Source organism: Engraulis encrasicolus, chromosome 2 (genome assembly GCF_034702125.1).
Source record: "Engraulis encrasicolus isolate BLACKSEA-1 chromosome 2, IST_EnEncr_1.0, whole genome shotgun sequence".
Classification (NCBI taxonomy): domain Eukaryota; kingdom Metazoa; phylum Chordata; class Actinopteri; order Clupeiformes; family Engraulidae; genus Engraulis; species Engraulis encrasicolus.
The window spans coordinates 32,415,672-32,437,871 of NC_085858.1; the positions used below are offsets into that span (position 1 = coordinate 32,415,672).

Consider the following 22,200-nt stretch of genomic DNA (forward strand, 5'->3'; position numbering starts at 1 on the left):
TTGAGTTTTCCCAAAGGCATTGGTGGAACCCCCACCCCTTCACCCTGCTCGCATTAGTGCACAGATTTAGTCCTCACATTCAGGGAGCTATCGTGTCTAAGTTGGTAGCTCAAAATATGTGTGCAGTTGTCACAAATACCTTTTGTGTCCCCCGGGGAGACATAAGAGTGTTCACAGCTTTTTCTTTTTCTTTTTTTGAGTGATCCCACCCCTTTAATGAGGGGATCATATCTCCGCACATTCCTTCATGAAGCACATGGATGTGTTTTCACTTTGTCCCAGGGATTAACACGCAGAGTAGGGTGGCAGTGCAAACATGATAATAAGATATATTGTTACAAGGCCTAATGATATAACATACATGTAAACAATCCTCTTGAAGGACACGAGTGTCACTGAAAAACGTTTTAAGTTGACGGTGCATATTGTTAAACGGCGGTCCAGTAATTCCAAGACACAGTTTAATTCTGTGACAACCTGTCACCATTGAAACTCTGAAATGACAATTACCTCTCTGCATTTCCAAACTAAATGTTATATCTGTCACTGTATACAAAGCTTAAACAGAGGATATCATATTTTTCAATGGATTTGGAGATTTTAAAAGCTCCGTAGGTTCAGTCCTCCATTTCTGCATACCGTATAATTTCCCCAGAGAAGTATCAACAGCTGATGATTCATGCTAATGGTTTTTCATTGACAGTAGAACTTAATAGTTAAATCAAGTTATATAGAATAGTAGTTGTATCTATAAATAAAAGTGGAATCTATAATATATAGTTGATATAACTTTAAAAATGAAAGTGATTCAAGGTGTAAAGTTATTTTAAGTGCCCTGCCCACAAGGTCTGTCAGTGAAAGCGCAAATAAAAAAATAATGTAATGGAAAAAATAATTCATTTATGTTTTTGAGGACAATATGCATGAGCCTCATATTGTCCAATTTTTCTTTAATTCATTCACAGACATACAAAAACAAAAACATGCTAGTATAGCAGGCAACAGTCAGTCCTACATCAGTGGCCAAAAAAGGTCATGAGCAGTGTGCAGAATTCCCTATTCTCCAAGCTATGAGAGGATCTGCCTCAGATAGAATAATTCCACCCTTTGGGGTAATGGCTTCTCTAATGGGGCTGTCCATATCAGGAGTGCCACTGCTAGTATATATAAAAGACCAACCTTGCACCAAAGCACCCTCACCATCGCTCCTTCCTGGTTTCTCTGCTTCCTTACCCTGGTAAATATTTTGTCTTTGTCAATGTGTGCTATGCACTTTGTAAGACTACCTCAGAATGTTGAGTGAAACTTTTGTCTTTCACGTTATCCGAGTCTGCATGATGGAGTCATGTTTTAATACTGAGCCGGGCTACTTTTTTAAGCCACCACCAATTTCCTTGTGCCTTTCCAGGTGTAGACTGTTGCTGAAGGGGTCCCCTCCCAGTGCTTTGGTGAAGGGTTCTGCGGTTATCGCAAAGGCATAATCATGCCGGGTGGGTACAAAGGAGAGTGCGGGGATGAGGTGGACCCCATGCCATTCCTAGCCCCTACTGAGAAGGAGAAGCTGGACGCCATCAACAAGCCCTACGACATCAAGAAGTCCTGCTGGGTGAAGGACGAGAAGGACGCCTTCGTCGCCGGCGAGATCCAGTCTGAGGACGGTGACAAAGTCACCATCAAGACTGCCAAGAATGCAGTAAGTGTTTCAGTTACAGTGTTTATGTCATAGATAATCATAATTATAATTTAGACTTTAGAATAAGCGTATTATTTGTTTGTGTGAAAATTGTGGTTAATATTTTACTGTAAAACAAATTTAAGGCAAAGGCCATATATAATATGGTTATAATTCTGAGTATTTTTTATCAACCCATTGATGCCTGATGTTGCGTTGCGCAACATTGGCCCTGGCGCCTGGAGCTGCATTATGCCACATACAGGCTCATGAGATTTGAGACAACTTTATTAAAAATCTCTGTTTGTTTGAGATGGATGAACACATTCTAAAGAAAGATGGGGGTCTTAGCGTTTAAATGCAACATAGTGCATATTTTGATGTGCTTCAGGAGCTGAGATATTTAGGTTTTTATAGGCTGAGGGCAGATTTTCTTAAAAAGGGTTCAGACATTCAGCACCCTTTTTTGCAGGTGCCTTAGGCATCAATGGGTTAATCTCGAAGAAAATGAAGTTGTCATCTTATATAAATATAAAGATAAAAAAAATACACAGGAACCTATACACATTATTGCACATTAAACATTTAATACAAACAGCCTTCCAGCAGTTCAGCCATTCCGCACACGCACACACGCACACACACACACACACACACACACACACACACACACACACACACACACACACACACACACACACACACACACACACACACACACACACACACACAGACCAGCAGCGGTGATTGAATATTAATATGAAAGGTGTGGCGTAATCAGTATAGTCCCCCCCATAGCTATTCACTAATATTAATTAATACTGAGAACACTATTATGAAGGCAGTAAAGAGCAGCTTCAATGAGCTCTGTTATGAAATCTCGCTTCTTTTCAGACGGTCACCATAAAGAAGGATGACATTCAGCAGATGAATCCCCCCAAGTTTTTCCAGGCCAATGACATGGCCAACCTCACGTTCCTGAACGAGGCCAGCGTGCTGGAAAACCTGCGCTCCCGATATGTGAACATGAGAATCTATGTAAGCCAAACTGTCATATTACAGGCTGTCAGCCATTAGCATCATTAAGCCTTGAAGGTCTGTCCATTATGTCACCTGGCTGCCACCGTCAAGAAAGTGCCCATTATTATTCTGTAGGCAATCGTGTGTGTGCATTTGTGTGTGTGTGCGTTTGTATGTGTGTGTGTGTGTGTGTGTGTGTGTGTGTGTGTCTGTGTGTGTGTGTGTGTGTGTGTGTGTCTGTCTGTCTGTCTGTCTGTCTGTCTGTCTGTCTGTCTGTCTGTCTGTCTGTCTGTCTGTCTGTCTGTCTGTCCGTGTGTGTGTGTGTGTGTGTGTGTGTGTGTGTGTGTGTGTGTCTGTCTGTCTGTCTGTCTGTCTGTCTGTCTGTGTGTTTGTGTCTGTGTCTGTGTCTGTGTGTTGAATTTTCCATGTGAATGTATTTTTGTAGATTTACTGAATGCATAAATGTATCACTGACATGCAGATGAGTGTATTATGTGTACTGTAATTGTATATTTGGAGCTGCCAAGTATCCATACTCTAATTTGTCTTTGGCAGACGTATTCGGGCTTGTTCTGTGTCACGGTGAACCCTTACAAGTGGTTGCCAATCTATGGGGCCAAGGTAGCCAACATGTACAAGGGGAAGAAACGCAATGAAGTTCCTCCTCATCTCTTCTCCATCTCTGACAACGCTTATCATGACATGTTGATGGGTAAGAAATGCACAAGGACATCATCTATATATGCCGTGTCTTCGTTTAACATGAATGTAGGCCTACTTATCCATGATGTTTTTTACAGCGTGTTGAGGTCAAACTCTGATTCATGCATTTTAATTGTAATTCTCATCTACACATGTTGATGACTTTTGTCCTTCCTGTGTCCTTCTGCGCAGAGCAAGAAAACCAGTCTATGCTGATCACGTATGTATAATCAATTATGGTCATGACACAAATAATCCTGAAAGAGTTTTTTTTCCACAGACCATTAGCATTTTAATGATGTTTGAATCTATTTCCTAGCGGAGAATCAGGTGCCGGCAAGACTGAGAACACCAAAAAGGTCATCCAGTACTTCGCCAACATGGGGGCCACTGGGTCAAAGCAAACCAGCGACAAGGTAGTCTTACGAAAAGAATAGAGCAGAATAGAATGGATACATTTCCTAACCACTAACATTTAAATATTTAAGAATCCTTTTTAACTTAAAAGAAGAATTTAATGTGATTTCACCAGTATTAAAAATTGCATGACAACATTATCGGACATCATCCAGATTAAGCTGAAATACTGAACAAAAATAAAATGAACCTCTACATTTTGGTTAGTCACCACCATAATTATATTATGATGGGAAATGTGAATAGTTTTGATGTGAACACAAAAAAAATGCTTTTTAAAAATAAGACCAACAAATAATAGAGTACCAAATGTGTTTCTCATCATCAGGGTTCACTGGAGGATCAAATCATCCAGGCTAATCCTGTCCTCGAGGCCTTCGGGAATGCCAAAACCACCAGGAACAACAATTCCTCTCGCTTTGTGAGACATCCTCTTTTTTAGCCCCAGAAATTTAAGAAAAATATCCTACGTTCAAGGGATTTGAAGGATTTTCCGAACTGAAGGCTGTAACTCTCATTTCAGGGTAAATTTATCCGGATCCATTTTGGACCAACAGCAAAGCTGGCTGGTGCAGACATTGAGACTTGTGAGTTTGATGCTCATTGTCAGTGGAAGACTGACTCAGTTTTACCAAGATCAGAGTTCAGAGTTACTAAACATATTCATTAAAAAAAATGTGAATTAGAAAAAAATACTCAATAGGTGCATTATCCTCATTACTGACTACATGTTGTTTTCCCTTCAGATCTGCTGGAGAAATCCCGTGTGATCTCCCAGCAAGCTGCAGAGCGTGGTTACCACATATTCTACCAGCTGCTGTCAGGGAAGAAACCTGAACTCTTAGGTGGGTAAAAAAACCACAGGACAGATCTGTTTTATTCTGATGCAATGTTTCTCCACTCAAACAATTTCTTCATTGTATGATATGATTACAATTGTTTTCCACATTGAGACCACTTTGGTTTTGGGTTTTCTCTCTTTTTGTAGAGGCTCTTCTGGTAAACCCAGACCCAAAACAATATGTGTGGGTCTGCCAGGGTGTCACTGTTGTAGACAACATGGATGACGGGGAAGAGCTAATGCTCACTGATGTAAGTACAGCTAGCCTATAACAAAGTTTTGATTTCTAGATCATTCTGTCAGATGATTCTCGTGCTGTTCATGTGAGAACTGTGCACAGTCAAACATCATAATCAAAAAAGATTGTATATTCGTCTACTATTAAAGGTGGCCTTTGATGTCTTGGGCTTCACCGCTGAGGAGAAGATGGGTGTCTACAAGTTGACAGGTGGCATAATGCACTTTGGCAACATGAAGTTCAAGCAGAAGCCAAGGGAGGAGCAGGCTGACGTGGACTCCACTGAGGGTATGTGTGCATCTTCAGCCGAAGACCACAGTGTCATCAGTCGCTCCCAAAACAACCCCTCTGGTTTTCATCAACAGAGCTTTTAGTCCCAGTGTGTATGTTACGAGACATGGGCAGCTGTTGCATCAATCCTTAGGGAGTTAGTAGGCAGCAAGTTCCCATATATTGGAAAATACTGTGTACCCTGAACCTAAATAACAGTAACTCACCCAGGATAAAAGCATCACCTAAATGTAAAGTAATGTAATGTGGCATTATACTCTACTTTACTCTACTTTAATGTGGCATTATACTCTACTTTACAGATGCTGTAATTTAAAGCAAAGTTGCTTGCCATGTATGAAACACACTTATGGAATCAGAATAGTTTAAGTAGGCAACTGAAAGAACACAACGGCAGATTTGCAACAACAACAAAAAAAGCAGAACTACTTCATTACAAACATTAGACACGTGCAGAAGCTGTACTTTTCACATCCTTGGAGCGTAGTCTGAGAACAAGCCTTTGTGGTGCAGTAGTGTAGTACGTACATATAGTATACTCACAGAACAAACAATAACAACTCGTCCTGATCAATACCAACATAGAAGTCCAAAACATTAACAAATAACGAAATCATACATTTCTCCATAGTGGCCGACAAAGTCGCTCACCTCATGGGCATCAACTCTGGCGATCTCCAGAAGGGCATCACCAGACCCAGAGTCAAAGTGGGAAATGAGTTTGTGACCAAAGGTCAGAACCAGGACCAGTGTGTCTACTCTATCGGGGCACTGGCCAAAGCCGTCTACGACAGAATGTTCAAGTGGATGGTACTGAGGATCAACAAGACCCTGGATACCAAGATGCAGCGGCAGTTCTTCATTGGGGTGCTGGACATTGCAGGGTTTGAGATTTTCGAGGTAATTTCAGTTTTGACTAATTTGCCGATATATAGCTGTGTGTGTGTGTGTGTGTGTGTGTGTGTGTGTGCGTGCGTGCGTGCGTGCGTGCGTGCGTGCGTGTGTGCGTGCATGTGTGTGTGTGTGTGTGTGTGTGTGTGTGTGTGTGTGTGTGTGTGTGTGTGTGTGTGTGTGTGTGCAAGAGAGAGAGAGACAGACAGACAGACAGACAGAGAGAGAAATTATTTGGTCCTTGTAGACATGCAGTCTTGCAATCTTGCTTATTAGCATAAATAAATTGTTATTATTCATAAACATCTTGCACATTTATTTCTCATTTAAGGTGTCAGTTAGGGAATATTTTTGCTTTTGTCTCCATAGTTTAACAGCTTTGAGCAGCTGTGCATCAACTTCACCAATGAAAAACTGCAACAGTTTTTCAACCATCACATGTTCGTGCTGGAGCAGGAGGAGTACAAGAAAGAGGGCATCGACTGGGTCTTCATTGACTTTGGTCTCGACCTACAAGCTTGTATTGAGCTTCTGGAGAAGGTACGCCTTGACAGAGTTTTTGAAAATAAAAATATACGTATAATGCTGAAAGTTGCAGAAAGTAAGCGGACACATTGTGACAATATCACACTGAAGTCCATAAGTCATACACACATAAACAAAATAGCCTCACAAAAAAGTACAGTACATGGACTGAGTTCAGGACAAAGTCAAAGTGTATCAATGCTGTTGGGCTGTGTCAAAGTTGTGATTTTTTTCTCTCTTGCAGCCCATGGGTATCTTCTCCGTTCTGGAGGAGCAGTGTGTGTTCCCTAAGGCCACCGATGCTACCTTCAAGGCTGCCCTGTACGACAACCATTTGGGCAAATCCGCTAACTTCCTGAAACCAAAAGTTGGGAAGAAAGGCCCTGAAGCTCATTTTGAGCTGGTGCATTATGCCGGCACTGTACGTCACATTTTTTTTCCTATCAGCATTGTACAAATTGTAACTATACAGCATTTGTTCTGTTATACATACAATAACAAATAGTATATTACATAACATCAGGTAATTCTGTTGGAAAAGCAGTTACATTGGAAGAAAGCCACCTCTGTTGCATTACAACCAATGCAACAGAATATAATTTAACATCTGGGCCACAACCTCCTGTAGGTGGGTTACAACATTGCAGGCTGGCTGGAGAAGAACAAGGACCCTCTGAACGAGACGGTGGTGGGCCTGTTCCAGAAGTCCTCCATGTCTCTGCTGGGTCTCCTCTTCAAAGAAGAGGAGGCTGCCGGCGCTGCAACCAAGAAGCAGAAGAAAGGCTCCTCTTTTATGACCGTCTCCAACTTCTACAGGGTAGGTCTTTGGCATTCAGCGTTACTTTGGTACTTCCATAGAGTACCATAGAGTCATCTGAGAAACATCTGACCTTTCACCTCATGTTACGTTACTATGTTACTTTAAACAGGAACAACTGAACAAATTGATGAGTACCCTGCGAAGCACCGCTCCTCATTTCGTCCGATGCATTGTTCCCAATGAGTACAAGCAGTCTGGTAAGGTCTAAGTTGAAGGGGGTTTGGTCGTGTTTTTTGTCTCTTTTTCAATGCTGTTCATTCATTTTCTATATATCGTGTCCATCTTAGGTGTCTGTGATAGCTACCTGATCTTACATCAGCTGGCCTGCAATGGTGTCCTTGAGGGAATCCGTATCTGCAGGAAAGGCTTTCCAAACAGGCTGCAGTATCCTGAGTTTAAACAGAGGTTTGGCATGGTTTTGAAATCTCTTTATGGATAATATTCTGCCATATTAATAAGTACTGTAATAGAACCTGGCAAACTCTTCTTTTTTCCCCAGATACTACATCCTGAATCCCAACGTAATCCCTAAGGGATTTGTTGATAACAAAAAGGCATCAGAACTTATTCTGGGCTCACTTGGTTTAGATGACATGGAGTACAGAATCGGGCACACCAAGGTACATTTATACTTAAATCTAATATTGGTAAACTATTAATCTTATTACAATTAGCCTATTAGATGAATGTCCTTCCCTAGGCCAACTCATCGGTAGTATCACTTTGTTGTTAAGGGAAGGAAATTCTAATCAGTGTTCTGTTAATAATTCAACATAATAACAATACATTGTATTTATATTATTATAATATTAGTATTTTTATATTGGTATTACTATAACGCCCAAAACTCGCATTCTCCCCACAGAGATACTCACCCTGCTACTGCATTGTTCCTCTTTTGTGTGTGTGTGTGTGTGTGTGTGTGTGTGTGTATGTGTGTGTGTGTGTGTGCGTGCGTGCGTGCGTGTGTGTGCGTGCGTGCGTGCGTGCATGCGCGCGTGTGTGTGTGGTAGGTGTTTTTCCGTGCTGGAGTCCTGGCTAAGCTGGAGGACATGAGAGATGAGAGGCTGGCCAAGATCATGACCATGCTGCAGGGTCGCCTGAGGGGAACCCTCATGAGGGTCGAGTTCAAGAAGATGCTGGACAGGAGGTGTGAGAGAAAACACACAGACATCACATTCTGCAATGTTCCTGTCGCTGAATCTTGCCCACTCAATGTTTTTTTATTACGGACAATCCATAAATATGTCAATAAAACTGAAGAATGCTCTTCGTGGAAGACCAAATGTCTTTCGAGCTCCAAAAAGACATCTGGTAGCTTACAACTAAACTTTTCATTACTTAGAAAATGTGCTGGATGAAGGGGAATCCGCACAGATGAGTGTCATTATATCATTCCATTTTCTATTCCTTGTTATGTGATTTCAGAATTGCCCTCATTGCAATCCAGCGCAATGTCAGGAAGTTCCTTCAGCTGCGGTACTGGGGTTGGTGGAAACTTTATACAAAGGTACGCAAAATGTGTTTGACATCTATAGCAGCCACTGTAAACTGCAAAATGTAGGACACAGCCCGAAAGTGTCAAATCTCTGTGTGTAAATTTCACCTTAAATTCTCTTCCTCTGTTTAATTCTGTTTTCCATTTTTTTTTCCATTTTTCATTTGTCAAGGTCAAGCCTTTGCTCCAGGTGGCTCGACAGGAGGATATGATGAAGGCCAAGGAGGAGGAGCTGCGTGCCGCCATGGAGAAAACATCTGAGATGGTTGAGAGGCTCAAAGAGCTGGAAGAGAAGATGGCCACTCTCTCCCAAGAGAAGAATGACCTTGCTCTGGCCCTGTCAGCTGTAAGCCACCCATACAACTACACATAAGCACAGCACAGCACAGCACAGCACAACACAGCACAGCACAGCACAGCACAGCACAGCACAGCACAACACAACACAGCACAGCACAGCACAGCACAGCACAGCACAGCACAACACAACACAACGCTAATTGTGTTTCTAAAGCCTTGGAAAAAAATACCCCTTGCTTGGAGAGATTTATAACGTTTCAACCAATGTTCTTCAGGCGTTGGTTGAATTCAGCACCAATGTAAGTTGTCTTTCGATGTATGCAGGTGGTATACTGTGTTAGACAGCCGTGGCCCAATACTTAGGGAGGTAGTCTAAGTCTTAAGATCAGAGGGTTGCGGGTTCAAATCCCACCCTTACCTCTCCCTATATGCATGGCTGAAGTGCCCTTGAACAAGGCACCTAATTCCACATTGCTACAGGGACTACAACCAATACCCTATAAATAACTGTAAATCATTTTAGATAAAATCGTAAGCTAAGTGTAATGTAATGTAATGTAATATAATGTGCAGGAGCAAGACACGACTGCAGACGCAGAGGAGCGCTGCAACCAGCTGATGAAGCAGAAGGGGAACATGGAGGAGCAGATCCAGGACATGAAGGAGAGGCTGGAGGAGGAGGAGAGCACCGCCAGCCAGCTCAGCGCCCAGAAGCGCAAAGTGGAGACGGAGGTCGTGGACCTCAAGAAAGACCTGGAGGGACTGGAGTCCACTCTGTCTAAGACAGAGAAGGAGAGACAGGTGGGGGCCAACAGTAGTATGTCACTACAGAATAAGTACCGGTAATAGTTAAAGCCACATTTATGGCAGTAGTTGTTTTGAGGATAAAAATGAACATGTTTCCACAATCCTTTTATTGACTGTGTAACAGGCAGATCTGAGTATGCAATCCACAAAGGGCTGCCAATAAGATTGAACACCTACAGTACCAAGCAGACTGTATGTTCTGATAAACAGTATTTCTAAAAACCAATTTGCTAATATTGAACTTTAAAAGTGGGATTGTATGGTACTCCGATCTCGGAAACATATTTATTGAGGAGATCATATTTATGAATTTTAGGCTTTGGATACCAAAGTGCGTGGCTTAACTGGAGATCTCAGTCAGAGGGAGGACACCATTGCCAAGATCACCAAAGAGAGAAAAGCTCTCGAAGAACTTCAGCAGGTCGGAGAAATAACCTCTTTGTAATATATGTTTGTATAGGCTAGTATAAAGGTTCTTTATATACACTCAAATGTATGTATTTGTCAACCTTTGTTACCATACTAGTATGCTAACAAAAACATTTTAGTAACAATTTATTTTTCATTTTTATTTCTGTTATACTTAAGGAAATACTAATACTACATTCATATTTTTATATGAATAGAAAACCCTGGACGACCTTCAAGCTGAAGAGGACAGAGTTAACCATCTTAACAAGACCAACAGCAAGCTCACCACCGAAGTGCATGAGGTAAAGCACACATTAGTCACAGTGTCACTACAGTATATTTTGTATATCAGTAAGATATCCAGATATGCAGAAGTTCTACTCTAATAAATAAAGTCCTTGAATAATAGTAGAACTGTCTGTGTGGTTAGCTGGAGGACAACTGGGAACAGGAGAAGAAGATTCGTGCAGAGGTAGAGAAGGCCCGACGCAAAGCTGAGGGTGATCTGAAAATGACCATTGAGAACCTCAATGAGATGGAGCGGGCCAAGATCGACCTGGAAGAGGTCATCAAAAAGTATGTGGAATGTGCTCCGTTTCTTTGTAGATAAATATTGTGTCTCAAATGGTGCACTTGTGCACTATGTTTCAGTTCAGACACTCACGCTGAAAATTCAGTGCACTGAAAGTTCACATTTTTCCTTGACACTATGCACTAAACATTAGTGTACTGACACAAGTGTGCCATTTGAGACACAGAATTAGAGTCTACAGTCGATAGATATATTCTGTTTAATGACAAATGGCAAAAAACCCAGATTCATAGCTCGATAGTGCTTCATCAATCAATGCTTTATCCTTTAGGAGAGATTTTGAGATAAACAACATGAATGCGAAGCTGGAGGATGAGCAGTCACTCAGCTCAACTTTACATCGGAAGCTCAAAGAGCACCAGGTAAACTGATTCTGAGTTATCAATTCAGTAGAGCATTTGAGCCTCTATTTGTCAATTACTAACTCCTTTGTGTTTCATTGCTAAGGCCCGTATTGAGGAACTCGAAGAGGAACTTGAAGCTGAAAGGGCCATTAGAGCCAAGGTACAGTAGTGAAATGCATTTATCTGATTATATATTCAATGTAAAAATCAGTTTCATCACTCGGATACTCACTTGTTTTTTTTTTAAATCTTGCTGATCAGGTGGAAAAGCAGCGAACTGATCTGGCTCGGGATCTTGAGGATCTTGGGGACAGGCTGGAAGAGGCTGGAGGAGCAACTGTTGCCCAGGTACAACCCAGATATATCACATGCATCAGTCAGTCTATCCAGCATGAAGTTGCAAACATGCTCTTCAAGCTTGTGTTGTTGGGTATCAACTATATTGATGGGACTGTAACACTGACGGCAGGTCTGTTAGTGAACTGTATGCCATTTTGTGCCAAAGGCTGTTTTCTTGGGATGGACAGTGTGAATTGTGAAGTGCTGTGTTTTCCTTAGATGGATTTGATTATTCAAAATCCAAATGTTGTTTCCTGTAGATTGAGCAGAACCGTAAGCGTGAGGCTGAGCTGCTGAAGCTGCGTAGGGAGCTGGAGGAGGCCGCCTTGCAGTCGGAGGCCACCGCCTCAGCCCTGCGCAAGAAGCACTCAGACTCCATGGCCGAGCTCGGGGAACACATAGAGAATCTACAGAGGGTTCGCATCAAGCTGGAGAAGGACAAGCAAGTCATGAAGGCTGAGATTGATGACCTCAATGCCACCGTTGAGGCCATCCAAAAGGGCAAGGTATAGAAAAAAATATATACAACTGTACCACAATATACCTATGTACATGTAACTAATTGTTTTGATGAAAAAATCTCATGGAAATGATTGTAAAAGCTTTTTGTGTTTATTGCAGATGAACTCTGACTCCCATGTCCGCAAATTGGAAGACAACCTAGCTGAAGCTAATGCTAAGTTAGCGAACCTGGAGAAAAATCAGGCTGAGCTCAACGCCTTTAAGATTCGCTTGTCTGGTAAGCAAGACATTCTTGTGGCTTTCTTCACTAACTTTTCTAATTTTCTAATTAAGCATTCTCTGATACATATTTCATTAAGAATAAATGGTTTGTATCCAAACCACCTACCTCATGTCATGTGTTTCTCTTTCTCCAGCGGAGAATGGTGATCTGAGTCGTGATCTGTCGGAGGCTCAAAGTAAACTCAACCAGATCACTCGTCTGAGATCCACACTTGTCACTCAGGTGGACGAGCTCAAGAGGCAGCTGGAAGAAGAGTCAAAGGTAAAAAAACAAAAAAACAATATAGTACACATTTCGTAGGTCAAGCCTGGCTGCAGGAAAATAAGCCATGGTAAAAGACAGGATGTGCACATTCAAAAGGCCTGTGTGTCTGTGTGTGTGTGTGTGTGTGTGTGTGTGTGTGTGTGTGTGTGTGTGTGTGTGTGTGTGTGTGTGTGTGTGTGTGTGTGTGCGTGCGCCCGTGTGCGTGCATATGCGTGTGTGGTGTGTGTGTGTGTGTGTGTGTGTGGGTGGGTGGAAAGACTACCATTACATGTAATGAACCCTGACACTCTCAATAAAACGCAGCAGTCCCTCAGACTGAACAGAGGAGGTGTAGACAATTTTACAGGCAGCTCAACTTACAAGGAGACAGACAGTTGTAGTAAACCACAGATTACTTGCACATTTTAGTGCCACTCTTACTCCATGTCGCTCTACACGTAAAAGTGAGATGCTTTTATTTATATGGGACTTTTTCATAGACAAGACAGTCACAGAGGCAGGATAGTAAAAGTGGAAACTCAGTAGCCTATTGTGGTATCACAGTCAAACACAGAATCGCTTGGATGTTACAATAATTTGTTTAGGATCAAGAATGTAATGTCACAGTATACCAAAAGGTAATTTTAAAAGACTATACAGAGAAAGTAAAGGTGAGATTGATATCCGTTAGAATGCCACGCTACCCCAGGCTGGAAGTGCAACAGCTACAGCTTAGCCAAAAGGTTTTTTTTGGGAGGGGGGCCTTTTTGGCCTTTGTTATTACAGGACAGTATGAGAGCAGACAGTAAACGGTTGGGAGAGAGAGATGGGGCAGGGCTGGGAAATGACCCTGACCGGATTCGAACCGGGGTACCCGTGGGCATGCAAGCCCAAATGTGCGGGGCTCAGCGCCCCTAGCCAATGTTTTTGTATGCTTTGCTATGTCATCCCAGGCTCGCGGTGCTGCAGTTGTGGGACTGGCTAATGCCCGTCATGACCTGGACCTGCTCAAAGAGCAGCTGGAGGAGGAGCAGGAGGGCAAGTCTGAGATGCAGCGGCTCATCTCCAAGCTCAACGCTGACGTCACCACCTGGAGAACGAAGTACGAGACGGATGCCATCCACAAGACCGAAGAGCTGGAGGAGACTAAGTAAGTGGTGTCCCCTCATATTGCTGTATACTGTATACATAATGCATGTACATACTATACAAAAGAAAGGTGCATTTCTGTCATGGGCCTCTTTAGTGGTTGAAATCATCTGAATATGGTGGTAAGGTTTTAACCACATTCCATGATGGTCAGCTTGTGAAAAAGACAGACGGAGAGCAAGGTACTCCTGCTTACCGAGAGAATGTCTAGTAGTTGAAAGTTGATAAGGCGTTGTGGAAGGAAACGTGAGTAAGAGTATGCACATCCCTGATGCATGCATGAGAACCCTGTTGGGTCAACACGTTGTGTGACCTGAATAAACCCTCAAAGCAAAGCTTCACAGTTGTGCAGAAATGTCCCAAAACTCTTAAAGGCAAAGACTCCTTTTTCTTGCACACCATAGGCGTAAGCTGGCTGTGAGGTTGCAAGAGGCAGAGGAGGCTGCCGAAGCGGCCCAGGCCCGAGCTGCCAGCCTGGACAAGGTCAAGTCGAGGCTCCAGGGAGAGGTGGAGGATCTCACCATCGACCTCGAGAAGGTACAGTGCACGCACAGTGCACTGACTAGATACTATCCTTCAGATATATGACACATTCATGAAGTCATAAAAGGCATAAAACGCTGCATCAATACCCCTCAGGAGAGTCGCCTTGAGCTTAGACGATAGGTCAAATGAGGTGGTTACATGGAGCATAAACATGAAGTATAACATGGATCATAAATAAGAAAGCAGCAGCAGGACTGTTGCCCTCTACGCTAGGACTTTTATTAACTTTGCTTGTCATCTTCAAGTAATGATTCATGAACCTCATATGGAGCCATGTAGAAGAGTTCACAGATACCCCCCACTCCTAAATTAAAATTACAGACTCTTCGTCTTACAGTCCCTCACGTCACCCCTGTCTCTGTCTTTTTTCCTTGCACATCATTCCAGCCATCTTACAGCAATGATTCATGAGCTGCATGGGACCATCTCACAGAGCCCTTTTGTTTTATTTTTCATGCAGACCAACACCCGTCACATAGTCCCCCCCTCTACCTTAATTTAAAAAGAGGCGCCCTGGTATCTCAGTCCCCATTTTTCAGCCCATTCACCCCTATCTGAAGTCAGTCTGCTATTGTCTTTTCGCCCTCTCTCCTCTCTCTCTCTCTCAGTCCAACGCTGCGGCTGCTGCCCTGGACAAGAAGCAGCGCACGTTTGACAAGATGATGGCGGAGTGGAGCCAGAAGAACGAGGAGCTTCAGCTGGAGCTGGACTCCTCCCAGAAGGAGTGCCGCTCCTACATGACCGAGGTCTACAAGCTCAAGACCGCCTACGAGGAGTCCCTCGATCACCTGGAGACCGTGAAGAAGGACAACAAGACACTCGCAGGTTTGGGGGTCTCACACACTGCACAAGCACACCTTCAGGCAGAAGCCTTGTATCTCCACTTTTCATTGTTTTTCACTTATTAATTGATAACTCACTATTTTCTAAATAAATAATCATCTCAACATTAAAGTTGGTAATTAAATAATTTATCATACACATATTCTCATGAATACTGACCAGTAGCACTGTTTTTTATTTTGTAATGAATAAAGAACGAATATAAAATAAAAAACAAAATAGTGGAGATGAAAGGTGTCTGCTGGACAGTGACAATACTGTATTATACAATAGGCAGGCTACTTTAATGCTGCGGTATTGACCCTGCATTAAATTGTGGCACGGCCTTTTATCTGGGGACCATCTTTGTACATGATTTACAACACTTTTGTAGGTACAATAACTTCAAACTGTATAAAGGTTTGGACCACACACATTATTTAAATGTAAAATAACATGATGGGTACTGTAATATGGAAGGGCAGGGTATGAAATACTCCCCCATACTTGTATGGATGACTGGGAGGACAGTCTTTTATGGCTAGTACTATATTTTACATTATGTACTGTATATATACATTTCATAATCTGCCAATCCTGCATAGATTTAGACCACACACATCATGGTAGATACTGCAATACTGACGGGATATTTCAAGCTCCTTCTCCTTTGTATATCTGTAGCTTGATTTGTTTACGCTTTTGTAATTCCCTTGGTGGAAAACACATGTTTTGTAGCATAGTGTTATGTAAATACACTTTCTCACACAAAACGAACATGCTCAGAGAACATAATAACTAAAAACCCCATATTCACGGTTCATTATTTTCTCTTTCCCGTGACAAAACCCTGATTCGAAACGCAGAGGAGATCAAAGATCTTGTGGAGCAGCTTGGTGAGGGTGGCCGGAGCGTCCACGAATTGCAGAAGGCCAGAAAGAAACTTGAGGTGGAGAAGGACGAGCTCCAAATGGCCCTGGAAGAGGCAGAGGCAGCTCTTGAGGTAAGTGATAGCTGCCAATCAGGCTTGAAAAAATGTCTCTGGTTAGATTTTTTATTGACTGGAAAAGCACAGTCATTTCCAGACAGATTTGAACATATTAAATGTTATTGCTGTTGGCCATGACATGAATTCTCTGGGATTCTGATGGCTTGTGTGGTCTTATCCCCCCACTTGCCCGTAGGTTGAAGAAGGGAAGGTGGTCCGTGTCCAGCTAGAGCTGGCTCAAGTCAAAGCGGATATTGATCGCCGAATCCATGAGAAGGAGGAAGAGTTTGAAATTACAAGGTTGGGATCATAACACATCAATTACACATCTAGCTTATTCCATCCTTTCACATTACAACTATTTTCAAAATGTGTCGTGTATAAAAGCTTGCACTGTACACATTTTCATGTAATTCTCAATACCTAGTTTTTCAACAGTATTTACATAGTTTTTCTTTGTCATATTAAATGTCTAATTTTTCATACAGATAGAACCACCAGTGTTTTAAATTACAGGGTTTATATGATAACATCCCAAATACAGCACATATGGGAGTACTGACCCCTACACTATAACAACTATCAATCATATAAAAACTTGCTGGTCTACCATTAAAAAAAGTTTAATTACAAATTCCATATTTTAATGTCTCGTCCAGGAAGAACCACCAGCGCACTGTGGAGTCCCTGCAGGCCAGCCTGGAGGCAGAGGCCAAAGGCCGCGCCGAGGCACTGAGGATGAAGAAGAAGATGGAGACGGACCTCAATGAGATGGAGATCCAGCTGGACCATGCCAACAAGAACAACACCGAGCTGGTCAAGACCCTCAAGAAACTGCAGCAGCAAATCAAAGTGGGTATAATTCATTCAAATTGACTAAATACTGTATACTGTACATATACATGATTGTTTCAGTTTAATTGATTTGTGAACCACTGGTACACTGATTCAGTTATTGATTTCATTGGTTCATTTAATTAGTTCATTGGTTTATTGTTTCATTGGTTCACCTGCATCATTTGCTACTCTACAGCATTATTTTTAGCGCTAAGAGCTAGCCTATTAATTGATTCATTTGACTGGTTCAGCTGGTTGACTGGTTCATTTGACTGGGCCAGCTATTGCAATGACTCTCTTTCACTGGACACAGTGTTTTCCCCGCGTCAAACAGTTATACGTACGGTACATACACATACACATCATCCACATACTTTACACATCACAACTCTAATGTTGGCCTGGGAGCAAGGTCACCATTTCCGATTGCTCTTGTTGATTCACTGATGCACTGATTATTTGTTAACTAATCTATTGGCCATACAAAGGTTCAGTGGTTCATTCACTGGTTCAGTGGTTCATTCACTGGTTCAGTGGTTCATTGGTTCACCCGCCTGATTAGGCTACTCTGCAGCATTGCCAAGCTCATATTATTCATAACTGCCTCACATGTCTGTCTTTCTGACACAACCTGACTCCCCCTCTGTGTGTGTGTGACTTGCAGGATATGCAGGTGCAGATGGATGAGGACGTACGTCAGCACGAGGAGCTGCGTGAGCAATACAACCTGCAGGAGCGGCGCCTCAGCCTGCTGATGACCGAGATGGAGGAGGTGCGAAGCGGCCTGGAGGCCTCCGAGCGCTCCCGCAAGGTGCTGGAGCAGGAGCTGATCGAGATCTCCGAGCGTTACAATGAGATCAGTGTCCAGGTAATCAAACAGATGAACAAAATCACTTAAGTAGTCACCAGAATGTTCTCCTGGTGATGAGGGGTTCACCAGTTGTAGACATGTTGAGTCTTTGGATTTGTACACCTGTTACTTAACTCATTCTCTGATTCTGACATGATGTTTATTTGCACTCTTATTTAACATATTTTTTTATCCAACAGTATCAAAGCCTGACTGTCGTAAAGCGCAAAATGGAGAGCGACATGACTAAAATCATGAATGAGAATGAGGAGCTGATTAGTGAGTTCCGTGCAGCAGACGAGAGAGCCAAAAAGGCAATCACTGACGTGAGTACCTCCAAACACTCTCCACTTTACAGTGTTATCCACGTTTGCAAGGGCAGCAACATTACTACTTGGGTAGCAGTTGCTAGTTCTAAATCATTTAGAAGGGCTATCGGGCAGCCTAACCAGAAGCAGACTGGAAATGCTCTGTGGGCACGACAAACTTTGAAATGGGTGGGATAATGAAGTGGGTAATAGTACTACTACCACAACCACAACTGAAAATTTCACTCAATACATACATAGTACTTTGCATATGGTGGGAGTCGCACTGTTTTGTTCACACCATCCCCTGTGAAAGTGACCAAGTCTACATTTTGGATTTGGCTTGTGTCACTAGCATTCTTGTGGCTTGCTAATAAGTGATTCATGTGTACATCTCTAATAGGCCACTCGAATGGCAGAGGAACTGCGGCAAGAGCACGACCATGCTTCCCATTTGGAGAAGATCAAGAAGAACAATGAGATAACCATTAAAGAGCTGCAACTGAAGGTGGAGGAGGCAGAGCAGATTGCCTTAAAGGCCGGGAAACGCACCATCCAGAAAATGGAAGTCAGGGTACGCAATTACAGCCTCAAATGCTTCTTTCTCTGTCTGTTTAACCCTCACATAATATATTAGGCCTATATCATCTCTCTCGCGCACGCACACAGACACACACATACACACACACACAAACATCTGACAAGTTTTTTAATGTTTCTCCAGATCCGAGAACTGGAGACAGAGCTGGATGGTGAGTCAAAACGGCATGTGGAGACAGTGAAGGTCTTGCGCAAGCATGAGCGCCGTCTGAAGGAGCTTGTCTTCCAGACTGAGGAGGACCACAAGACCAACGAGCGCATGCAGGAACTCGTGGAGAAACTCCAGAACAAGCTGAAGTGCTACAAGAGACAGATAGAGGAAGCTGTGAGTGCACAACCTAATAACAACTATATGCTGAATAGTAGTGCATCCTGAATGACAGCCACACAGGCAAATACATTTTGATTGTGATGAAAAGACTATAACTGCTTCCAAGCCAGTGACCAGGCCTCTGAGATAAAACCAGGGACATTAAATAATCACTAATAAGTTCTTCAACAAGGATACCTTTATTTTTTTAGATCACGTTTCTTATAAGATCAAAGAGTTGATTAAATAAAACAAAGCCTGTGACCCAAGAATAACAATTACAACATTGCACCCTCATTTGGTTACTTTTGTAGGAGGAGCAGGCCAATTCGAGTCTGTCCAAGTACAGGAAGACAGTCCATGAACTGGACGATGCAGAGGAGAGAGCCGGCAATGCGGAGATGGCCCTGAACAAAATGCGCACCAGGAACCGTGCTTCTGTTGGGAAGGGCTTCACCTCTGTGGAGATTGTCCAGGTCACCAAATCCTCCTCCAAAGGTTCCTCTGAAGAGTAGGCCCCAGGTCAAAAAACAGTCTGGTGAGTATTTCCTGGTAGATATCATCTCAATGTTAGCACTTACCTAGGCCTATTTACAAGAATGCAAGCAATGCTGAAATCTTCTATTAACGTTGTCTTTCTTATCTTCTAGAGTGACATACACAGTCCAATCTATTCGTTCCCCAAGTTGGAAATGACTGAAACGAGCTCAAGCAAGTTTGGCACTTCGGTGGCCACAAATGTCTTAAAACTTCACTGAATAGTCTTAAAATGTATGTGGTGCAAATGCTAATGTCTTTCTTCTGGACAGCATGCTTTGTCTATGCTTTGCTTCTTTCTAATGTAGGCCCTATATGTTCTGTGCTGTGGATGAGTATTTATGCTTTCTTTGTCTTTCTGTTTGTGCTGTATGCTTTCTCTTGCTACCTGTTTTTGTCTTTCTTTTCTTTTCTTTTCTTTTCTTTTCTTTTCTTTTCTTTTAAAAACGAGCTTTGTTACAGTTATTCCAAACTATGGAAAGGATAGAATGGAAGCTGCACTTTCATGTCAAGGACGGAGAGTCCACCTCTGTATGTCATCCAGATGTTTTAAACCTGTGTGTATTAAGTAGTCTAAAATAAAATCTCAGCAACTCAATTATGTCTGTGTGTGTGTGTGTTTCTAAATATGTGACTACTAAATTATTATGATTTATGATTATTTATGATCGTCAGAAAAATCAAAAACATCTTTCGAACGCCAAAAAATGTGTTTCTACATAATGCAGAGCAGGGGCATATGATTTTCCCACAAATACTAGATGAAAGCTGTGTGTGTGTGTGTGTGTGTGTGTGTGTGCGTGTGTGTGTGTGTGTGTGTGTGTGTGTGTGTGTGTGTGTGTGTGTGTGTGTGTGTGTGTGAGTGTGTGTGTGTGTGTGTATTGTGTGCGAGTCAGGGCTTGACGGTAATTTTTTTGCTTGCTGGCCATTGTGGCTAGTAGTTTTCTTGAGTCACCAGCCATTCAGCTATTCTAGTAGCCATAAATTGGATATGTTTCTTTTTTTTTAAATCATGAAATAGTACATCGAACCTCAGATGATGAGGTGCTAAAGCAAGGAAATTAGTTCACAGCTTTCTACATGGAAATAAATCATACAAATAGAAACTGAGTAACTGAGCTTTCTCTTGAGCTTCTACAAATAATTAGTGGTGTCAACAATGATCGATTCGGCGATGCAATCCAATGCGGGGCATGGACGATCCGGAATCGATCCAGCAATTTCCAGAATCGATCCGGCATTTTTTTTAAAGGGATACTGTGCAGGAAATGGTCAAAAATAGTACTGCAATTATGCTGCTCATTGAAACTGGGCTGCCAATTGCCAAATTTGATCTTTACATGAAAGTTGTCCAAGTAATAAACAAATATTTTCTAGTATGGTCCAAGTAGAGTCATTTTTGCAGCTAAAAATGGCTATTTTTGGAAATTCAAAATGGCGGACCATGGAGAAGATCCCCTTTTCATGTATGAAAAGTGCAATTTTCCCAGTCATAATGAATACTTAGAATTTGATGGTGGTGGTAAGTATTCTTGAAAAAGGTAACATTAGAGAATGGGCAGCATGAATTCTGGAAATAAACAACTAAAAATCTCACACAGTGTCCCTTTAAGTTTCAATTACTTCCATGGATATTTCGGGAGCAAATGAATGTTAAATTAAAAGCACTTCAAAACATTGCAAGACTGATACAGACTGATGCAGAAAACAGCCAATAAATTGTTGCTCAGTATCTGACTACTTGTATTGCCTCATCATGACTGATTAAACATTTGCTTTGCTTTCAATAGAAATGTAATGCATTGCAATGCATTGTAGAATTGAATCGGATCGGATCGCATAGAATCGAATCGAATCGAAACGGCACCTCCCGGATCGTGATCGAATCGGATCGTGAGGGCAGTGCCAATCCACACGACTACAAATAATTGATACAGAAGGGGCAAAGTGCAGTAGCCTATACTGCAGGCTATTCCGATATGTCATACCATAGAATAAGCTACCTGCCAAATTGGCTAGTGACGCTGAAATTAGGCCTATTACCAGCCACAGCCAAATTTTACCAGCATTTGGCCGGTTGGCAGATGCCAGTGTCAAGCCTTGGAGTCGTATATGAGAAAGGAATGTTCTGAGTGTATAGCATTTGAGATGAAGAAGTTCTTATGAATTGCTTTTTTCGCCAAAGGCACTCTGAAGCTTATGCCAGAAGGAAGCAGCTCAAAGTAAGGATGGAGAGGGTGGGAGGGACCAGAAAGACGCAATTGGCCTGAGCTGTTTCGGAGGAGCAATGAGCTTGCTATGAGCTTGCTTGCCTGCTTGCTTATTCTGTCCAGTTCTCTGCATGTACTTATGAGGAAGCTGTACCAGGATGTCCTGTTAGAGGTGATGATAGATTCTACAAGCGACTCATCAGTTATTGACAAAATGTCCTTTATACTGACATTGAAAGCTTTCAGTTTCCTCAGAAGACATATTCGTTGTTGTGTTTTCTTGTGAAATCTATCTTCATGGACAGGCATCGGTCAATCTGTGTGCCAAGGCATTTGAGGTTCTCGAC

General features: G+C 42.3%; 1 protein-coding gene across 1 annotated transcript; it reads left to right on the top strand.

Annotated features, from left to right (window-relative positions):
- Positions 1-1,204: 1,204 nt before the first annotated feature.
- On the top strand, positions 1,205-20,075 carry LOC134437152 (myosin-16-like). Its single transcript, XM_063186618.1, has 43 exons — positions 1,205-1,237; positions 1,409-1,693; positions 2,567-2,710; positions 3,248-3,404; positions 3,587-3,614; positions 3,714-3,810; positions 4,140-4,232; positions 4,335-4,398; positions 4,558-4,656; positions 4,800-4,903; positions 5,040-5,178; positions 5,813-6,081; positions 6,442-6,612; positions 6,842-7,018; positions 7,226-7,414; positions 7,527-7,614; positions 7,705-7,822; positions 7,917-8,037; positions 8,431-8,567; positions 8,846-8,927; positions 9,088-9,261; positions 9,789-10,016; positions 10,339-10,443; positions 10,649-10,735; positions 10,864-11,009; positions 11,297-11,387; positions 11,473-11,529; positions 11,631-11,717; positions 11,969-12,214; positions 12,330-12,447; positions 12,587-12,714; positions 13,650-13,846; positions 14,250-14,382; positions 15,000-15,216; positions 16,080-16,216; positions 16,398-16,501; positions 16,861-17,053; positions 17,703-17,906; positions 18,089-18,214; positions 18,600-18,770; positions 18,921-19,121; positions 19,421-19,644; positions 19,757-20,075. The coding sequence occupies exons 2-42, from the start codon at positions 1,484-1,486 to the stop codon at positions 19,619-19,621; spliced, it is 5,838 nt and encodes a 1,945-aa protein (XP_063042688.1). The 5' UTR covers positions 1,205-1,237; positions 1,409-1,483; the 3' UTR covers positions 19,622-19,644; positions 19,757-20,075.
- The last annotated feature ends 2,125 nt before the right edge of the window (positions 20,076-22,200 follow it).